Source organism: Talpa europaea (genome assembly GCF_964194135.1).
Source record: "Talpa europaea genome assembly, chromosome: 1".
NCBI classification, from domain to species: Eukaryota; Metazoa; Chordata; class Mammalia; order Eulipotyphla; family Talpidae; genus Talpa; species Talpa europaea.
The window spans coordinates 100,661,057-100,680,278 of record NC_140073.1 but is presented as its reverse complement, the minus strand read 5'-3'; the positions used below and the strand labels follow the sequence as shown (position 1 = coordinate 100,680,278).

The 19,222-nt window shown below is 39.4% G+C and overlaps 1 protein-coding gene across 4 annotated transcripts in view; it reads left to right on the top strand.

The window, feature by feature from the left end:
* The window catches only part of RBMS1 (RNA binding motif single stranded interacting protein 1), a gene marked incomplete at both ends in the record, with an annotated part of 207,814 nt that overhangs the window by 114,467 nt on the left and 74,125 nt on the right, over positions 1–19,222 (top strand). For all 4 annotated transcript variants that reach the window (XM_084252916.1, XM_084252915.1, XM_084252917.1 and 1 more), the window contains one exon: positions 6,323–6,498. In XM_084252916.1, coding sequence (XP_084109042.1) covers positions 6,323–6,498 — 176 coding nt within the window. The remainder of the gene's footprint in view (positions 1–6,322; positions 6,499–19,222) is intronic.

Genomic DNA, 19,222 nt, shown 5'->3' with positions numbered 1-19,222 from the left:
GTTAACTATATTAATGGGGGCTTCTTTTTTTTTTCTCTCTCTCTGCCCTTATAAATGTGACAAAAGCTAGAAGGCGTAGTGTTATAAGAATGCTAATGTGTTTCGTAGTCCACGTTCTCAGTAGGCAATTTGGTGTCAGTGGGATTCTTGAAAAAACCATTGGAGGGAACAGAACCATTGGTTTGCATGCTGCAACATAGAACCAGAACTTTTTCTAGTTACCTGGAAGGAAACTTGACCTAAGAAATCTTATGTCTCTAGGGTATGTTTTCTACTGTGGATTTTCAGCACTTGCTTGCCCTTATTTCTTCCTGCTTCCTTCACAACCATTTAACTCTGCTTCCCTCTCCCCAAAGCTTGTCCAAGTTGTTATAATTTCTAAAAATGTTTTAAGTTAATTTTCACTACTGTAATACTATCTCCCTCCAGTCAGTCGTGTTTTATCCAAAAGATGTTTATTATTCAATGCAAGATTTAAATGAATTTTCTCTGAAGTCTAAGAAAATGATACGATATTCACGGACTTAGGTATAGATATTTCTATGTAAAGATTGCAGTTTAACATGCAAGAATCTGTTTTAATAGCTATCTTGGAGAAGTCTATTTGGTCTATTGTGAAGTCCATTTGGAATTCTTACTTTTAAATTTTATTTGAATAACTACAAACATCTTGGTCTTCTCTCCTTTGATCGACTTAATCTAACAAAAAAATAATTGAATAATCAGTTGCTTAGCTTCATGTTCTTAGAGGCTGCAAAGTTTCCCAACAAGTGACAATGATAATATGAGAACCAGTTTCATTAACTAATTTGCTGTGTGTTTAAGCTTTGCTATCCAAGCATCAAATGGGATTAATTGCTATTTGCTCATTTGCCCTCCTGCTCGCATTATGGATCAGTCAGAGTCTACACGTGTGACCAGGCACTGTTGTTCTTCCTTAATATAGTTGCTGCCCTTTGACATCTTGGCTTTACCCGGAAGAACATCAGCATCCTGGCCAGTTTTTCATCTCTTGCTACTTCACCTCCCACTTCTCAGCTATGTGTGCTTTCCCAGCTCGCTGTGCCAGGGGCTTTATCTTTCTCAGCCATTATTTCTAGCTCTCCTTGAACCACTCAGCTGTCTAAAAGGAAACAAAGAAAACATCATAATTATGGTGAAAGTGGCCCATTTGGGTGCTTTTCTCTCCCTCTGGTTGGATAATTCCCTTAAATTGTTAAATTTCTTTTCTATCTGAAAATTTATGGAGAGGAGCCAGTGTATGAAATTATTGCAGTATAATGTCTTTGCAGTGTACCCAGTTCATGCCAGACTTGATAGTCTGTATTTACTGGTGAAAAATCATTCTGCAAGTTCTATCTACTCTCAGGCCAACTATAGTGATTATTTTGCTTTCAGATAAAGAAAAGAGTTCATCTATTAAACCTGCCAGCTGTTTGGGGTGGTGGTCTTCTCCCCCAACTCTGTGTGTGTGTGTGTGTGTGTGTGTGTGTGTGTAAGGAGCAGCAGAGTGGAGATGGAAATTGTGGATTATACCTTTTTAAGCTATAAGGATGATAGCCTTAAGGAAGACCTGAGGATAATTGAAAGGCAAATCCTACATTTCTCTTCCCTTCAATATGTATTAGAATTCTTCAGAAAGTTATGAAGTAGGGAAGAGGAGGGAAAGGAAAACAGCTTGAGCCAAAAGATTAGGCAGAGTGCTATTCTTTAGCCTGCTTAAGCATTAGGAAGGAAATGAGACAGTAGAATTAATGTCAGCATTTCATTTTTTGATTGTCTTAATATATGTTTTAGCTCACACCTGGTTAATTTTGCCTTTTTTTTTTTTTAAGGTACGGTGTTTAGGTGAGTCGGCTAGTGTAGTGTTGGGGTAAGAAGGGTAGTGTGATGAAGCGGAAAATGGATTTATTGTTGCTGTTTGCCAGTTGTTGACCATCCTGTATTTTAGTGTAGGAGATGAGTACCACTTCCTGCTGCAATGGCAGCATCAAAACTATACACAGGAGAAGTCCTCCCTCAGTGTCATCCCCACAGGAAGTCCTCCCTGAGTGCTTCCACACAGGAAGTCTTCCCTGAGTGCTCTTTCTCCCTGAGTGCTGACAAGCATCTTCCTGCTGGTGCCCTTACATACTCCTGCAGGCATTGCAGAAAGGGTCTGCTAATATAACCATCAACTTTGTTTTTCTCTCAATTTTTGTTCACAAATTAAGCCACATAAATATTATTGTGAAAACTGAATTATCTTGCTTTCCTGCTCTTGGGTAGACAGCTTGATATGGGTTGCTTGTTTGCTTGCCCTGAAGCGGTGAAATCAGGCCAGAGACAGTGGTGAGAGACTACCAGGCTTCTGTCCGATGATCAGCACTTAGCTGTCGTCTTCTGCCACCCAGTTCCTTTATTTAATTAGGTTAATTTGTGTGAATTAGCTAACACTTCTTTCAGATTGTTGAGAGGTGTCTTTTCAAAATCTAGGGCAGCTTAGGTGCTTCAAGCAACAAAATGTTAGAAGGACAACTAGTGATTAAGTAGAGTTTGGTAAAATACCTTCCTTCTCCCCCTCCTTTTTTTTTTTTTTTTTAATTTATCATTTGTGCAGTTGAGGCATATAACTAACTACAAAATGTAATTTTTTTGAACTGCCAAGAGTACTGAAGTTGTAGTTAAATACTTGTCAGTGTTTGCATTTCAGTCTGGGAGTGCGGGTTCAGTTCCTCACTGTTTAAGTTAAACTTTTCTAAAAATCCTGACTCTTATGGTTAGCAGTAATATACTATAACTTTCAAAAACTGTTGGCAGAATTTTTATGTCAATGAAAGATTTTTAGAATAGAAATTAAAAAAAACCAACCTTTTTAAGAATAACTGTTAAAAGTAAAACATGCTAACTGTGTGCTCATTAAATTAACATAAAGACACCATTGAAATTTCTTTCTTTAAAATGATACCGCCATCAGTAGTATTAAGTATCACATTTTGGAGAAACTTCAGTGTAGTGATTAGGTTGCAGATAGGCACAGAAAAATTAATGAATGCAAATAATGTGTTTAGGGATTGGACAGTTAAAGTACTCTTTGAGGACTGGCAAACCTGGTTTCAGATTCCACCCCTGCCACCTATTAAATGTGTAACTTTGATATATTATTATTAATCTCTCTTGAGTTTCTGTTTCTTATTCTGCAAAGTGGGAGAACAATAATGTACCTGCCTCATTGGGTTTAAATAAAACAGTGCATATAAAAGCGTACCACACAGTATCTGGCACATACTAAATGTGCAGTGTATGATGGTGTTTATGCTTATGTTATTACAGTTATCATTAATCCATTCTGGATATTTAGGAGTAAACAGCTCTATTATTTGAATTTTCTTCTTTCACATGTGTCATTCTTTAAATTTTAAATTTCAGGGCCTCCCTGGTGGCACAGCGGTTGAGCACTGGGTTGCGAAGCTGCCTGCAGCCTCTGCAGCGCCGGTTCGATCCCTGGCTGCTCCCTGGCCACCAGAGGAGGGTCCCACAAGGCGTGCAGACCTCTCCTGCTGCCCGCTGCTCCCCTCAGCAGTGTGCTTCGGTCCTTCTGCCTGCTCTGCTCCCCGCTCTGGCTCTGATGAATTCTCTCACCCTCCCGCGCTTCTGACTGTACCCAGTGCTTGTATAAATGAATAAATAAATAAATAAATCCTTAAAAAAAATAAATAAATTTTAAATTTCAGCACCTTCTAAAACTTAATCTTTGATGCAAAATTTTCTGCACCAAAAAAGAAAAAGTTCACGACCTAATATATAGTCTCCAGTGAATCTTTCAGGTATCTTTCACTTGAGCTAGTTCTGAGAAATAGTTGCTGTTAGGATAACATCTGAATGTGAGTTTCCTGCACAGGCTTCACTGCAAGCCAGTCATCCTTAGGGAATTCTCCCATCTGGGATCATTGGGCCAGATTTCCTTCCCCCATGGGGCAAGAACAGGGGAAGCAGGCTGACTGTCCTCCCCACCTACTTCCCAGAGTGGGAAAACATTGTTGTTATAAATATGGAGACCTGTCAAAGATATAGTAAATCAACTACATAAATTCTGAAATGTAAATCATAGCTCTACTTATGCCAAAAATAAATATGTAAATAAAAATCTACCATTTCCATGCCCAGATCATCTCAAGTAAATCACACCCCTAAGTGTTTCTTCTAATGGCACAAGTCCACGCCTGGTACTCCATTTTCCCGCCAGGGAAAAGCAGAGAGGAGAACTGATGCAGACCTGGAATGCCATGTTTAAGATGTCCTCTGGTTCATCTGCTTCATGTTGGTATAATCCCGCAGAGATGCAGGGCTGGAGTTCATCCTCCGTTTCTTGCAGACGAGTCCAAGTCTTATCCCAGGTGACCACATCCCCTCGTGCCCCCCCCCCAACACCCCCCCCCCCCGCCACCCCGCAGCTGCTCTGAACAGATTGGGCCCTACTGTGAATAACAGTGTGATTTGTGGCAAGGACAGGTTCTCAGACATTAATCAAAGGTGATTTGAAAAAAATAATTCAGTCTTGTCTAGCTTTGTCTACAGATACAAGTTCTGTGTGTAAATCAAAGACTTGGGGCAGGGAGGCAAATGTGTGTGTTGCTTCTGAGTTCCTCTGTTCTAAACTGATGTGAGAAGTAGGAGAGGCTGAGGAAATTGCAGGTAACTACTCGCAGTTGTGCTGAGTAACTTTGGAGAAGGAACACATACCTTAGTGTCTCCTGGCTGGACCTGGGAGGTGTACCATCTGTGGCAGAGCCAGGGACAGAGCTTATTCTTAAATTTACATCTAGGAAGCAATCTTTAACCCCTGAAGAAAAAAAGGAGGGATGTGAGGGAAGACCTGAGTGTAACTTCTTATTAAGGGCATAAATCTAATAGATGTGATGGGATATATTCTTAGGAACATTTATTTTGGATTAGGCAGTAATGATGTGCCCAGTTCAAGTTCAGCCTTCATTTATACATTCACTATTTTTAACCCTCTTGCTCTTCTTCTAAAAGTGCTATTTGGACACAGGTGAGCCTAGTAAGGACCTTGAGAAGAATCTGCAGAGTATGGGACTCTGATCCAGAGTTACAGATCTGCATTTGCGAGGACCCCAGGTTGTTGGGGGATTATGGACTTAAGCTGGCTATACAGAAACGTAGTGCAGAGCCAGATATCCATAATGGCTACTTGAGATTGCTGACAAGGTTACATTTATGACAAGGGGAACCCTTTGTGAACTTTTGAAAGTGGAAGGTAATTGTGTTTCAGCTTATGCCTGTTTTTCCTATGTTTACAGTAGTAAAGATCAGGCTGTAAGTTGTGAATTTTTTTGTTGAATGTCTGAGTAATGTTTTAACTTTACATTTTCAGTCATTTGGTGAGGTCCTTGACTTAGTAAATTTATTATTTAGAAATGAAAAAATTCCTGCCTAGTGTGAAACTGCTGAGTATTTACTACGAGGACGCTTTGGGTTGTGCTCACTTCCATCTCAAACTGAACCATTTTGCTTCCCCAAAGTCATGTGTGTGGCATAGGGACAGAGAAATGTGGTTTCCTTTGATTGGTTAATAGGGAATTATCTGGTGTGAGTATAATTTCAGACATCCTTGCTAGGTGGCTGCTGACTGGGAAACCACACTGAGCCTTGGTTGTAGGCTTTATAAAAGTTATGTTGGTTGCTGCGAGGTCTGGGAAGGCTTCCAACTACTACACCATTCTCACAGGGGTTAAATTTCACAGGGTTAGCCAGAGCACAAGGCAGCATGCCTGTGAATCTTATCCAGATGTCTCCATGAAGTCCAGTGCCTGTCTTAGATCTGGGTGCAGTCTTCCTTATTTGAGCATCTTGATACATCTCTAACTTTCTTATACTTGAAGAGTAATCTTTTTTTTTTTGAGTTGCCTTAATAAAATTATCAGCAACTTTCAATCAAATGTTCTCTAGATTTTGAAAGACTTTTCAAAATCTAGATATATTAAAATACCATGTTACTTCCTGAGAGTTAATTTTAAGTCTCAGTAGATATGTTCCTGAAAATATGTGAATAAATTAATCTGACATAAATTTAGTCGTATTTAAGGTGCACATAGAGAATATTCTACTTAGTAACATCTTATTATTATTTCCATGTTTAAAGCAAGGGCTTTTTTTGGTAGAGCGAACAGATCTTTTTAAAAAGGTATAAATTAAAATTTACATATTAAAGTAGCTTAAGATAATCTGTGTTTATATCTTGGTAACCCATTTTATTTTGGAAGTCATACACTCTCTGAATGGTGCTTAATGGCTATTAACACTCTCAATCTTTGTTTTTCAGCAGTCTCTGGTTCCAGCCCACCCCATGGCCCCTCCCAGCCCCAGTACCACCAGCAGTAATAACAACAGCAGCAGCAGCAGCAACTCAGGATGGGATCAGCTTAGCAAAACCAACCTCTATATTCGAGGTCTGCCTCCCAACACCACAGACCAGGACCTGGTGAAGCTGTGTCAACCGTAAGTTGCAGTTATTTTTATTTTTAGCTGCTAAAGATTTCCTTGATCATAGTATAAAGTGGTATAAATCATGTTATAAGAATGGAGCCCTCATTATCAATACAGTGACAGGGTTTGCAAGTTCTCAGTCCTTGGACAATATAACAAATGAAATTGGAGTATTTTCTCAATAGAATTTGACTTTAGTGGCATATGAGAATTGAAATAGGAAGTTTTTTGAAAAACGTAGGGCTCAGTCCTGTTGAGGAGGCCTCATTTTTTGTAGAAGCAACCTTTGGGGGCTGATCTAGCCCATAATAAGAGAAACTTTAATCATCAATGTTTATCAGAAAGATAGTTATCCACAAACCTTGTCCGCAATGGGTGTAAAACTCTCAATTTCACGTGGGCAATAGTGGTTTTTCTTCCCTAGCACCTGTAGTTTTGTAGTCTGGGTTGTCTCTCATCTCTGAGGATAGGGACTCGCCTTCCACCCTTTCTGAGTCTTGTGAAACAGGTACACATAAGCATAAAATTCCAAAGTAAATTTGCATTATATGCTAATGTGGTTGATTAATTGAATATAAATAAGCTACTTTGCTGCAGTGACATTAACCACTAAGTAAGAAGGCACTAATTTAAACTAAGGAGCCAAAAGTACTGTTCAGTGAAGGATCATTGTGTAAATGCTAAAAGCCTCTAATCACCAAGCTATAAAACCTGCATGTATAACAACATTTTTTATTTATCCAAAGGCAATAATGGTTCCTTATAAAAGGAATTTTTTGTAACTGAGCAAGAATCTGTCTACTAGGAATGTTTCCTATTCCCTGAAAAAAATTCCCATTCTCCACATCTGGTTAGTAGCTTCCCATTTCTGTTTTCCCAGGTAAACTATAGATTCATTGATTCTTAAGAAAAAATTTTTTTTTCAAAATCACCTCAGACAGTATTTCCAAACTGGCACTAAAAGTAACATTTGGCCTTCCTTAAAGAGGCAGTGGTGATTTTGCTTTGTTTTGTTTTTAGAGAGAGGGTGGGACAGGAGGTTGTGGTTCTTTAGCATCTGGAGTGCTTCCCCAAGCCCTAGTCCCAGCCCCCCTCTGTAGCATCACCCCCCCTTTACTGTCCCAGAGCTCTCTGGGGTCAGTGCTCTAGGACGTTGCAGCCCTTTGCTTCCTGAGCAGTGAAATAACGTTCTGTCCTAGGGACTGCTCTGAAAGCAAATTTGGCTCATGGGGTTTGTCATGACTACACAGTGTCAGAGGGAACTTTGCCAATGTGCCCTGCCCTATTGCAGCTGTTGAAGACCACAAATAGGCCTTTGCTATCTTGTCTGCTGCTGGCCTTTACTGGCGTCTTCCTATGCTTTTGCAGCGTAATTACAGGTAGATAGAGCGCCATAAAGTCTAAGGAGCTAAAAATATGACTTAGTAGGAAACAAAAGAATGAAGCTACCCTCAAGTTCTTGATATGTAAGAGAACAGAGAAAGGATTTCAAAACGACAAATTATTCCTCTGCTAGTTTTGAATCATGTAAGATGAGTTTTAATATTCAGGAGATAAAATGAGGGAAATAATTTTGTATGTAGTGTTTTATATACAGTTAACACGTACTTGAGAAATTAAACTAGTAATTTTTTTAATGGGGTTAAATAATATTCCTGATGCAGGAGAATAGCATTTTATCATTTTTCCTAGAAAATTCATTTTTTTTTCCATTGGCCTCTGATCTATATGGCTTTTCATTCTTTTTTTTTTTTGGGGGGGGGTAAGAAAGAAAAGCCAAAAGCTATTTAATAATAACATGGCCGTCTTCTCAACTCATGGGAGAGACCCATCATGACTGAGTAACCCACATGGCTTCAGATGCCATTTTTTTAAAAATTAATTTTATTGAGGTAACATTAGTCTACAATATTGTGTTTTAGAAGTATAGGATCTCTCTCTGCAGACATTATTACCATACCACCCCCCCCCCAAAAAAAACCCAAAAACTCATAGTCCACCTCCTTACATAGTCCATTGTGCCCCCTCCCCACTTTGTCTCCTCTCTCTCCCGCTCCCCCGCCTGGTAGCCTCAGTTCTACAGTCACATATCTTAGGTTTCTTATTTGTTTGGCTTTATCTGATCCTTGGTTTCTCTGTATTCCACATATAAGTGACACCATCCTGTATTTGTACTCGTTCCTGTTATCAGTGGCAGTAATAACCATTTGTCATTCTCATTCTCTTTTATGATTTGCAAAAGTTTGATATTTAACTTTGATGATAGTTTTCTTGATACCTCTTATACAGAAGCACAACATACAGCAATAGAGGATTTTGTAAATATCTGCTGACAGCCTGTTCCATTATAACACAAAGCATCTAATAAGTACCAGATTTCACTTGCTGATAATTTTGTCTTTGAATACACAAAAAAAAGCGCACCAAAAAAAGAGAATTCTTGTTCTGAACTTGTTTCCAATAAAGAATAGTTAGTTGGTGACATGGACGTGACAAGAACTTTATGGGAAAGTGACTCATCCTAGAGTTTAAAAATCCGGTAGACATAAGAAGAGATTTTAGAAAAGTGAGTATCAGGAAGATAGTAAATTCATAGCTCTAAGAGAGAAAAATGATTCTGAAATAAAAATTGAGTAAGAAGGTCAACAACAAATTGGTCAACAAATTGACCTGATGGGGATGAACTGTAGGAGGGACCATTGCAGCACATATTTTGTCTCTAAAGGGTGAATTTTTTTTATTTTTTAAAGATTTATTTATTTATTTATATAAGCACTGGGTACAGTCAGAAGCATGGGAGGGTGAGAGAATTCAACAGAGCCAGAGCGGGGAGCAGAGCAGGCAGAAGGAGGTACACTGCTGAGGGGAGCAGCGGGCGGCAGGAGAGGTCTGCACGCCATGTGGGACCCTCCCCTAGTGGCCGGGAGCAGCCGGGGATCGAACCGGCGCTGCAGAGGCTGCGGGCAGCTTCACAACCCATCGCTCAACCGCTGCGCCACCGAGGCCAAGGGTGGATATTTTTAGAGTGTTGTTTAAAAGAAAGATGGGGAAAAAAACATCAGAAGGTGTGTAAGAGTGACCTAATTTCTATATAAACAGTTCATAAAGTCTGAAGGCAAGAATGGCGTGAAGATGGTGAAAACAGAAGAGGAAAGCAAAACATCTTTATAAAAACTATGTTATGAGTAGAATATACATGTGTTGTAAAGTTGAAAGAAATGACTGAAAACACATGTGTTGTAAAGACAACAGCATAAGAGATGGTAGTTAAAAGGAAGTGACAGTGAAAAAGTAGTCTCACCCCAAGACAGACTTGTGATCCTGGAAAGTGTAGCTCAATGTGATTAAGAGTTAGGGGACTAAGGACCTTCCTGGTGGCGCAGCGGTTGAGCACTGGACTGCGAAGCTGCCCACAGCCTCTGCAGCGCCGGTTCGATCCCCGGCCGCCGGCAAGAGTCCCACATGGCGCACAGACCTCTCCTGCCGTGCCCACTGCTCCCCTCAGCAGTGTACTTCGTCAGTCTACCTGTTCTGCTCTCCGCTCTGTCTTTGGTGAATTCTCTTACCCTCCCGCGCTTCTGAGTGTACCCAGTGCTTGTATAAATAAATAAATTAAATATTAAAAAAAAAAAGAGTTAGGGGGCTAAGAATGGAGGGCAACCAGCTTAGGTTACTAAGATGATTAGCAACGAGAACCAAGACAGAGCTAGCACAGTGGTAAGGTGCGATGGGTTGAAAATAGATACATCTCCTAGAAACATTTAATGAAAAAAATGGACCATGTCTTGTTCGCTTCTGAGTTGGAATATGAATGTGGGGAATTAGGCTGTTGTCACATTACTAATCCAGACTGCCACACCTTGCTATTTCTAAAAAGTTATCTCATAAAAAGAACACATCCCTGTGGTTAACCAGCAGGTTAAGGAAATGCAATGATGTGGCTTAGGTCATTAGATTAATAGAAAGTATTCATCTCTTTCCCCTTGACTTTTAGACATTTTAAATTCTCCCCCTTCTCTAAAATGAAGCCAAATGAATATTCACTGAACTATCATTTAATTTCTTTTACTCAAACTTCTGAGGCAAATTTTCTAGACAAATGAGTGGAGGACTCTTGTTGCTTCCATTTTCTTGTGCCTTACCCTTTGCATTTTGCCTTCAAGTTTTAACCTACCTCTCCTCCTCAACTCTTGTCTTTTGGTTTCCAGATTTTGTGCCATGTTCCTCTGTAGCCCCATTTTCTTACAGGGTTATTCTCCATTGTTAGAATTTTCTACAAATTTTCCACTTGAATATTGTGTTTTTGCCACAAATTGAACATACCTCCTTCCTCTCCAAACTGACTTTTCAAAATTACCCTCTTTGACTTGAAGCTTCTTTGGAGGCGTCATTGACAATTTCCCATTATCCTCTTTGTCACCAAGTTCTATAACTTCTTCCTTCTCACTGCCAGAAGAATTGGGTGGTTATTGTCTCCTCCCTGCACTGGACAAATGAGAATCATTTGCTCATGCAGCTGTCTTACCTCAGGTGCCTCCTAGTTCCTTCTTAATTATTCAAGGTCAAGCCTGAACCCAACCTGCTTTTTTTTTTTTTAAGATTTATTTATACAAGAACTGGGGTACAGGCCAGATGTGTGGGAGGGTGAGAGGATTCACCAAAGACAGAGCTGGGAGCAGAACAAGCAGACTGACTGAAATACACTGCTGAGGAGAGCAGTGGGCAAGACAGGAGAGGTCTGCTCGCTATGTGGGTGTATCTCCATGGCCGGCAGGGATTGAACCGGCACTGCAAAGGCCACGGACAGCTTCATAGCGCTGTGCTCAACCGACTCCACCACTGGGGAGGCCGCTGCTTCCTTTTTGTGAAGATCCCATGGAACTCTCTTTACTTCTGTTCATATGTCACCACTTTACAATCAGCACCTCATTTCCTTTGTTCTCCAAGTGCTTGTCACATTGTATAGCAGCATGTCTATGACAGGGTGCAATGTTAACAGATCTTTTACCTGTGTTAAAAAATCATGGTGATCAGCATGGCAAATTTTTGGTACCCCAGAGATACCTAATAGAGTGCTAGGCATATATATCTGTATCTCTCTCTCTGTCTCTCTCTGTCTCTCTCTTATTCTCAGTCAGTAGCCTATAAAATGGGCCTAGAAATGCGTCTATCATAGAATGTAATTAGGATTAAATCAAGTGACATTAGGAAAGAAGCTGGTCTACTGCCTGGAATTCAGTCATCATTAAACAAATATTACTTGCCCCCCTCCCCTACCCCTCCCTCCAACACAGTCATGCACTGCTCCTCAGAATCCCAACTGCTAGAATATACTTAAATTGTCTGTATTCCTATATTTAAACTAAAGAGGAAAAAAATAGCAGATTCTGATCTTAAAAGTCAGGGAAGTAGGTCATGTTAGCATAACCATCAGTCTCCTCTTCCTTGAGGCTCTCTTTTTTTTTTTTTTTGCACTTCCAAGAGACTAGTTTGAGGCTCATGCAGCCCACCTTGTTGTATTCCTTGTCCTAATAGTGAAAGTTACATGCAACTCTTCCATGTGTCCAAACTACCTTTTTTGAAGATTTAAAAACAATATATGTGTGCAGAAGCTCTTCCTGATTTGCAGTGGGAGTCTCTGTTGGCCAAGGTTAGTAGCTTAGAAGTTGCATTGATATTGACATTACTTGAAACGTAGAAAACTCAGTGTATCAACAACTTATTTTCACAGGAAATAATCTACTGATTTTATATAACAAAATGAGGTAGTTCTATTCCTCCCACGTTCTACAAGAAGCCTTTTTCTCGTTCCCAAGGATAGGGAACGAGCCTATCCTTGGTCAACCAATTTCTCCCCTCATTCAATAAATACCTAATTCATTTTAAAGTATGAGTAAGATAGTATTTCAATATAAATGTGCTTTCAATTATAATTTAATATGAATAGCTTACAATATTATAGCCTGATGCTAATTAAAAGGAGGTATTTATCCAGTACATTTTCATTTTCTATCCTTTTGTTTTTTTGTTCTCTGCAAGTTTTCCTTATTTTGAATACTGTACAACTCTTAAAAGACAAAGCAAAAAAGCAAGACAGATCAACAGAGGTAAACACAACCAACCAGCCGTAATTTAAGACAGAATAAATGTTATAATCAGTGTGGTATTCTTTGGGAAGTCAGAGGAAGATTTCATTAACCTTGATGCATGGGGATTTCGGTAGCATTCAGGGAGAAGGTGACAGCTCAGCCTTACAGGACAGGGAGATTTCAGGTGGAATGGAAATAATAATAGAAAGAGCCCAAGAAGTGTGAGTGCCTGGATGCTTAGAAGGCATGTAGAACACTGTCATGGTATGTAGCTGTCATTTAGCAATTATTAGTTAGCCAGGGCTCCTAGTAACCAGAGTGGAGAGTAAAATGAGATTGAAAGTACAGTTTGGGGGCATATTATTAGCACCTTGAATATTAAGCTTCAAAGTTTAGTGTTTATTCTTTAGTTACAGAGCAAGAATTAGACCTTGGAGCTGAAAAGAAACATCATTCAATGTTCTTTTGTCTCTGTCTGAATGTACTTCTGAGGAAAGTAGGAAGTTTGAGTTGGAGAAAGAAAGAGACACTCATAGGGGAGAGGTGATGCTACCCTGACCCAGGCCAGTGATCAGAATGGCAGGGGATAGGGCATTGGCACCGCAGGGGGATATCTTGGAGATAGGAACATTGGGGATCAAGCATGATTAAAGAAGACTATGAGGTTTAGCTCTAAAAAAAGAGAAAACTTAAGTTGTATTAACAGAGAGAGCACACACAGGAAGGTGCTGACTCTCACTGGTTCTTGCAGACCTTGAATTCCAACCCCTCTTTATGTTCCTCAGATGTGGCCATGCTTTTATTCATTTGTATCCAGGACAAATGACCCAGTGACCTAAAGACTTCTCTGAAACCACAGGTTCTTTTCTTGAAAACAGATTTACAAAGAATTGTTTTAGTTGTCATGACCATTGTAAATTTTAGGGCAATTATCAGGAAAATGGACAAGTTCAAATAATTATAATCTTTCTTATATATCTCTGCTTGTTTCTCACTCAAGTTTTTTAAGCAATCTATCCCTGAAAGTTGTTTTTCTTCTACACTGGCCCAAATGATCACTCCTTTTGGGCCTTTCTGGTGCAGGGGTTAAAGTCTCAATGCTATCAAGCTGTCACTAGCCACTGCAACTTGAGTTCGATCCCCAGTCAAGGAGCTAACTCACAATGCACAGTAGACCTCTCCTGTCTCGCCTGCTGCTCCCCTCAGCAGTGTATTTCAGTAGATCTGCCTGTTCTGCTCCCTACTCTGTCTCTGGTGAATCCTCTCACCTCCCACATCTCTGTCCTACACCCCAGTTCTTGTATGCATAAATAAATCTTAAAAAAAAATCCCTTTTATTCCAAAATGATTAGGCTACTTTTAGGGTAAAATTTGAAAGTAGAGGAATTCTAATAAAATGAATATAATTTCTTCTTCATTAATCAACTTTTACCCTATTATGAAATTATCTTTAGTGTTTACTTTGAAAGCAACAATCAAACTTGCCAGACCCAGTATTTTGAAATCCCAGGTAAATGTGAAATTCTTTGGAATTTATGGGAAAAGCATTCAGTGAGAGAGCTTTATATTAAAATCAAAACAATGAATCTGTGAGAAAGAAAAATTGCACCCAGAAAGAACTCATTCTCACTTTCAAATTGAAGAGAGAATTTAGAACCAGGTGGCCAAGACCATTTAGGTGTCCCTGAATGACTCAATCCAAGAAGTGTGAACACATCCTTGAGTAATTACATTTATTTTAAAAAACATACATGCATACAAGCTCTACATGAATTCTACAGTGGAGTATTCGGATAGTTCTGTGGGTATGAAAGATGTAGAGCAAAGATTTTATTGTCCACATTCAGTGTCATTCTGAAGCCAGGCATATGAGTCTTACAAAGCAGTGCTCTTGATGTAGGGTTGAATTAGAAGCTGATATAAGGAAATGATCTCTCTTTAAGGTATAATTTGCCCTTGAACTGTTGTCTTCCAAACAAGTTGAAGTAGTGTCTTGGTGATGGCAATGATGATGGTCAGTAGTTTTGGTGTGTTTAACTCACAACCTCAAACAATGAAAGACCAATAGATCATTTTTTTTTTCCCTCTTTGTTGTTGACTGTATCTCAGACAATTAGGATCTGGACATATTAAGCTATATGATATTTCAATTTTTAGGTTTTTTTACTTTGCATTTTACAAGGGCACTGAAAGCTCTATCAGGCATCTTTTCCCTTCAGATTCCTTTGAAAGGGTAAGAAAAAGGAAAGTAAATCAAAATGTAGAGTAATAGAAAAACAGTTGTCTCATTGTATGCTAAAGTTCTTTATTGACTGGGATACTTTGTTTTAATCCCCAAAAGTGAAATTGAGCTAAACTGATAGTTTTCCATTTAATAGTAGAAAATGCTTGACACTTTTGCCTTTATTACTATTACATAGTCTCTTCCCTTTGAACAGATTTTATTTCCATTATAATTGGATTTAAGTTCCAAATGTTTTTGTTTTGCAAGCAGCTAATTCTTAGCTTCTCAGAAGTTCTTTATTGACCTAGAACATTCTGAATACATAAAATACTGATAGCAATAATTTCTGTGACTTGGCTTCTCATTATTACTAGCACAGTAGAATGACTCATAACTGATCGCTGAGACCAGAGAACTTGGTTTTTTTGCTGAAAAGTGTGATCTAAGATGTAAAGTTTGCAGACTTTGTCTCATTCTTAAAAGAAGGTGTGCCAGTCTGCTGAATCAAAATGTTGAGTCACTGTGTCCTCACAGTTTTCCAGTTAAGTTCTGTGTGGTCAAATGGTAAAAAAATGAGACTGCATTGGAGACTAAGCAAAGCATATTATCTTGTGATCTTTTTCCCTAAAATTGGAAGTCAAAGCCGATTTTAGAGTTTAGAAGAATCATGTATTTGAATCTGTCCCTGTTACGTCTCTTGGGTGTACTGCGTACAGTCATTTTCTTGTTTGTGCTGATTGCTTCCTTTCTCTTCTTGATATAGAAGAATTCTGATACTTTTAAGAATTACCTCATGTACAGATGATCTTTGACATACCAGGACAGAGTCTGAAGGCTTTTGGAAATCCCAGAATTTTACAAAAGTAATTTAAGCATCAAAAAATTCCGCACACATATCCACTTTCCAGTGGACAGCCATCTCTTTTTTAGACGTGTCTTTTATCATTAGAACTTAGTTAACTTTTTGTGGTGGGGTATATTTAAAAAATTAACACTGTAATTCCTTTTTGAGAATTACTACTACACACCTAGAGCAAAACCACCTTGAAATATGAACCCTGGGTGATGGGCTACTTTTCTTTACTGGCCAAGTGACTGGTTTCCATCTACCTAAGAGTGCCCGCAGTTCAAATACACACTGCAGCAAAATTAGAAATAACTAGAGGCCAGAGACTTTCAGTGTCATCATGAATAGTTGAAACTTCAAAATATTAATTATTTCCAAGTACCTTCTGTATGTGCATGTATTTGATACTTTAGAGGAAAATTTCAATTATGTCTATTTTCTAACTTACCTACAGTGTAAGTTCCAAATAAGTGTGGATATGCAAAGAATTTAAAGATTTAGCCAATCCTTCTTATTGTCGGTTCACTTTTTTCTTTAGGATTTCTTTTTGCTATTCCCAGACAGGATAAACAGTTCTTCTCCCTGTTTTGCACATGCTGTTAACAAACCATTTTTTTTTTTTTAAAGATTTATTTATTTATAAATGCACTGGGGTACAGGCCAGAGGCGCGGGAGGATACAAGAATCCACCAGAGACAGAGCAGGGACCAGAACAGGCAGAAGGACTGAAATACACTGCTGAGGGGAGTAGCAGGTGAGACAGGAGAGGTCTCCCCAGGCTGGGCAGGAATCCAACTGGTGCCGCAGGGGCTGTGAACAGATTCACAGCACTGCACTCAACCCGCTGCGCCAACCAGTTTTACTGTTAGCTGTAGCAGAAGTTACTTGGGGACTGAAGATAATGGGCATGACCACATTTTTTTTTTTTAAAGCATCATCTCATCTCAGCAGGTTCAAATGGACTTAACTTATGTCCATTCTCTGTTCCTTTGTATGAATCTTAGATTTCTGTAGCAACAGCTTGGAGGATGTTTAACCATGATATGAAAATTAAGGTGGTGGCATCAGAAACAAAGGTTGTAATATCTTTATGGCATTAGTGCTTGATTTGAATTAGAATTTTTTTGTTGGGTGACCAGGAGTCTTAGAAATTTACAACCTCTCCCTTCATCTTTCCCCATCTTCACTTCATAATAAATATTTGTGAGGAAAGAAATCCTGTGCAGGGGCCTCCCTGGTGGCGCAGCAGTTGAGCGCTGGGTTGCGAAGCTGCCCGCAGCCTCTGCAGCACGGTTCGATCCCCGGCTGCTCCCCGGCCACCAGAGGAGGGTCCCACATGGCGGGCAGACCTCTCCTGCTGCCCGCTGCTCCCCTCAGCAGTGTACTTCGGTCTTTCTGCCTGCTCTGCTCCCTGCTCTAGCTCTGGTGAATTCTCTCACCCCTCCCACGCTTCTGACTGTACCCAGTGCTTGTATAAATAAATAAATAAATCATTAAAAAAGAAAAAAAGAAAAGACATCTCCAAAATTAAAAAAAAAAAAAATCCTGTGCAATATAGAAACACCTGATTAATGCTAGCAGCTAGTCTTTGTCAGATGCTTGCAGGTGACTATACCAGGTGTTTTATTGTTTAATTCTAAAGACAACTTTATGAACTGTATTATTATCCCTGTTTTGTAGGTGAAACTGAGGGAGGTTTCTTTTGCTATTGCTCACATGGCGCTGGGACTTGAGCTCAATCGGATCCCAGAGCCCAAACTCTGACCACTGTGCTTTATGCCTCCCCAAATATACTCTGAATGCCAGCTCTTAATCTTCATCCTTCCTACATTGGTGCCCATGTTCCTCTGCTTACTATAGCTGACCACAGATATAAAAACACTCATTTCTCCAGGATCCTAAAGGAATATTCAACTGTGAAATATTGAGCAAGATTTTGTTAGGAAAGATCAACTTTTCTTAAATCCCCTTGAGCAGCCAGTAGAATCAGACAATCCAGGTAAAGGCAGAGGGATAGAGGAGGAACTAATCTTTCCCGATGTCTAATGAAGTAATCCCTTTTAATGTAGCTGGCTATTTGAAACCCAGCTCCCATTTAACTGTCTTGTGCTTATCTCCACAAGTTTATGTAGCACAGAGCACACAGTGATATTTGGCTTTTGCTTTGGTGTCTGAGAGAGGTAGTGCCTATCAAAAAGACTTTGCTCAAGGATCATGGTCTAACAAATCCAACTATACTGCTTTAGAAAATATGGGTATACTGTAGCATTGTAATTTTACTGTGAGTATAAATCTCATTGAAACAAGCAAATATGAAACCAAGACACATTTGAGAAAATTTAAACAAGTAGAAGTGAGGAGTGAAATCCATTTTTATTTAATTTAGCTAATATTTATTAAGCATCATGCCTTTGATTCTTCTAGATAATGCACAGGGTAAAACACATTTTCTGTCCTTAAGGAGGTTCTCATCTTACATGGAAATTTAATTTCACATAGCATGGAGACCAGGATGTGATAGAGTATCGTGTGATAGACAAGTACAGAGATTGCAAAATAGAGAGGGACTGCATGTGATTGGAGGCAGCAAGAAAAGCTTGACATTTGAGTAGGTCTCCAAGGCAAGATGACTAGCTCTTGTCCTGGTTTAAAACCAGGACTAGACTAGCTGATTGCCTGCTTTGTCTGGTCTTCGTGGGAGATTGTAACACCAGAGGAAGACTTATATTTTACTGGGAAGGTAGGTGATAGATTCTGCCTCAGGATTTGCCTTTGATGGAATGTTAAAAAGAGGGTGGGTCCAAAGAGGAAAATGATTCAACCATAGGTATAATATATTGAGTTTGATATTAACACAGTGGGCATTCCCTACATGGGGTATCTAGAAAGTTCTCACATACCACAAACAAACCTGACCAAGTTCATGGCTCCACTAGGGACAGGTACTATTTCTCCTGGCATCTGTGTGCTCACTGACCTGCGCATACCTGATTTCAACTGTCTTAAGTTGCTTGTGGGGCCAGGATCACTGATCTTTGTCTTTTTCTCTTTATGCCATGGTACTGCCTGCCTCTATTAAGTATCAAGGGCCGCTCAGGGAACCTGTATGAAAAACCAACTTTTTTTGAGTATCAGCCTTTATGTGCATAGTTTTAGATTTCGAACAGCCACTTTCTGATAGGATAAGGACTATTTCTTTAAAGATAAAACCAAGTGGCTGTCATTTGTTATCCTAGAAATAAATTAGGCTGCTAGCATATTTGGAGAGGAACACTGATCCTTTGGAAGGGTTTTTCAGAAATGCTTTCATCTTCATACCCATATCTTAAGTCATAAATTTTGACAGTTATTGTTATGCCTATGTAGGTAAAGCTTTTGCTCCAATAATTAATCTACTTAAATCATCCTATGTAGTCCTTCTACTTAGCTGGGTAGGTAATATTTTGCTCCTTAAATTTTACCCACCACCCCTTTGCTCATTATCTTTTTTAAAAATACGAGAAGGGCCTCCCTTGTGGCTCAGCGGGTTGAGCACAGTGGTGTGAAGCTGTCCACAGCCTCTGCAGCGCAGGTTTG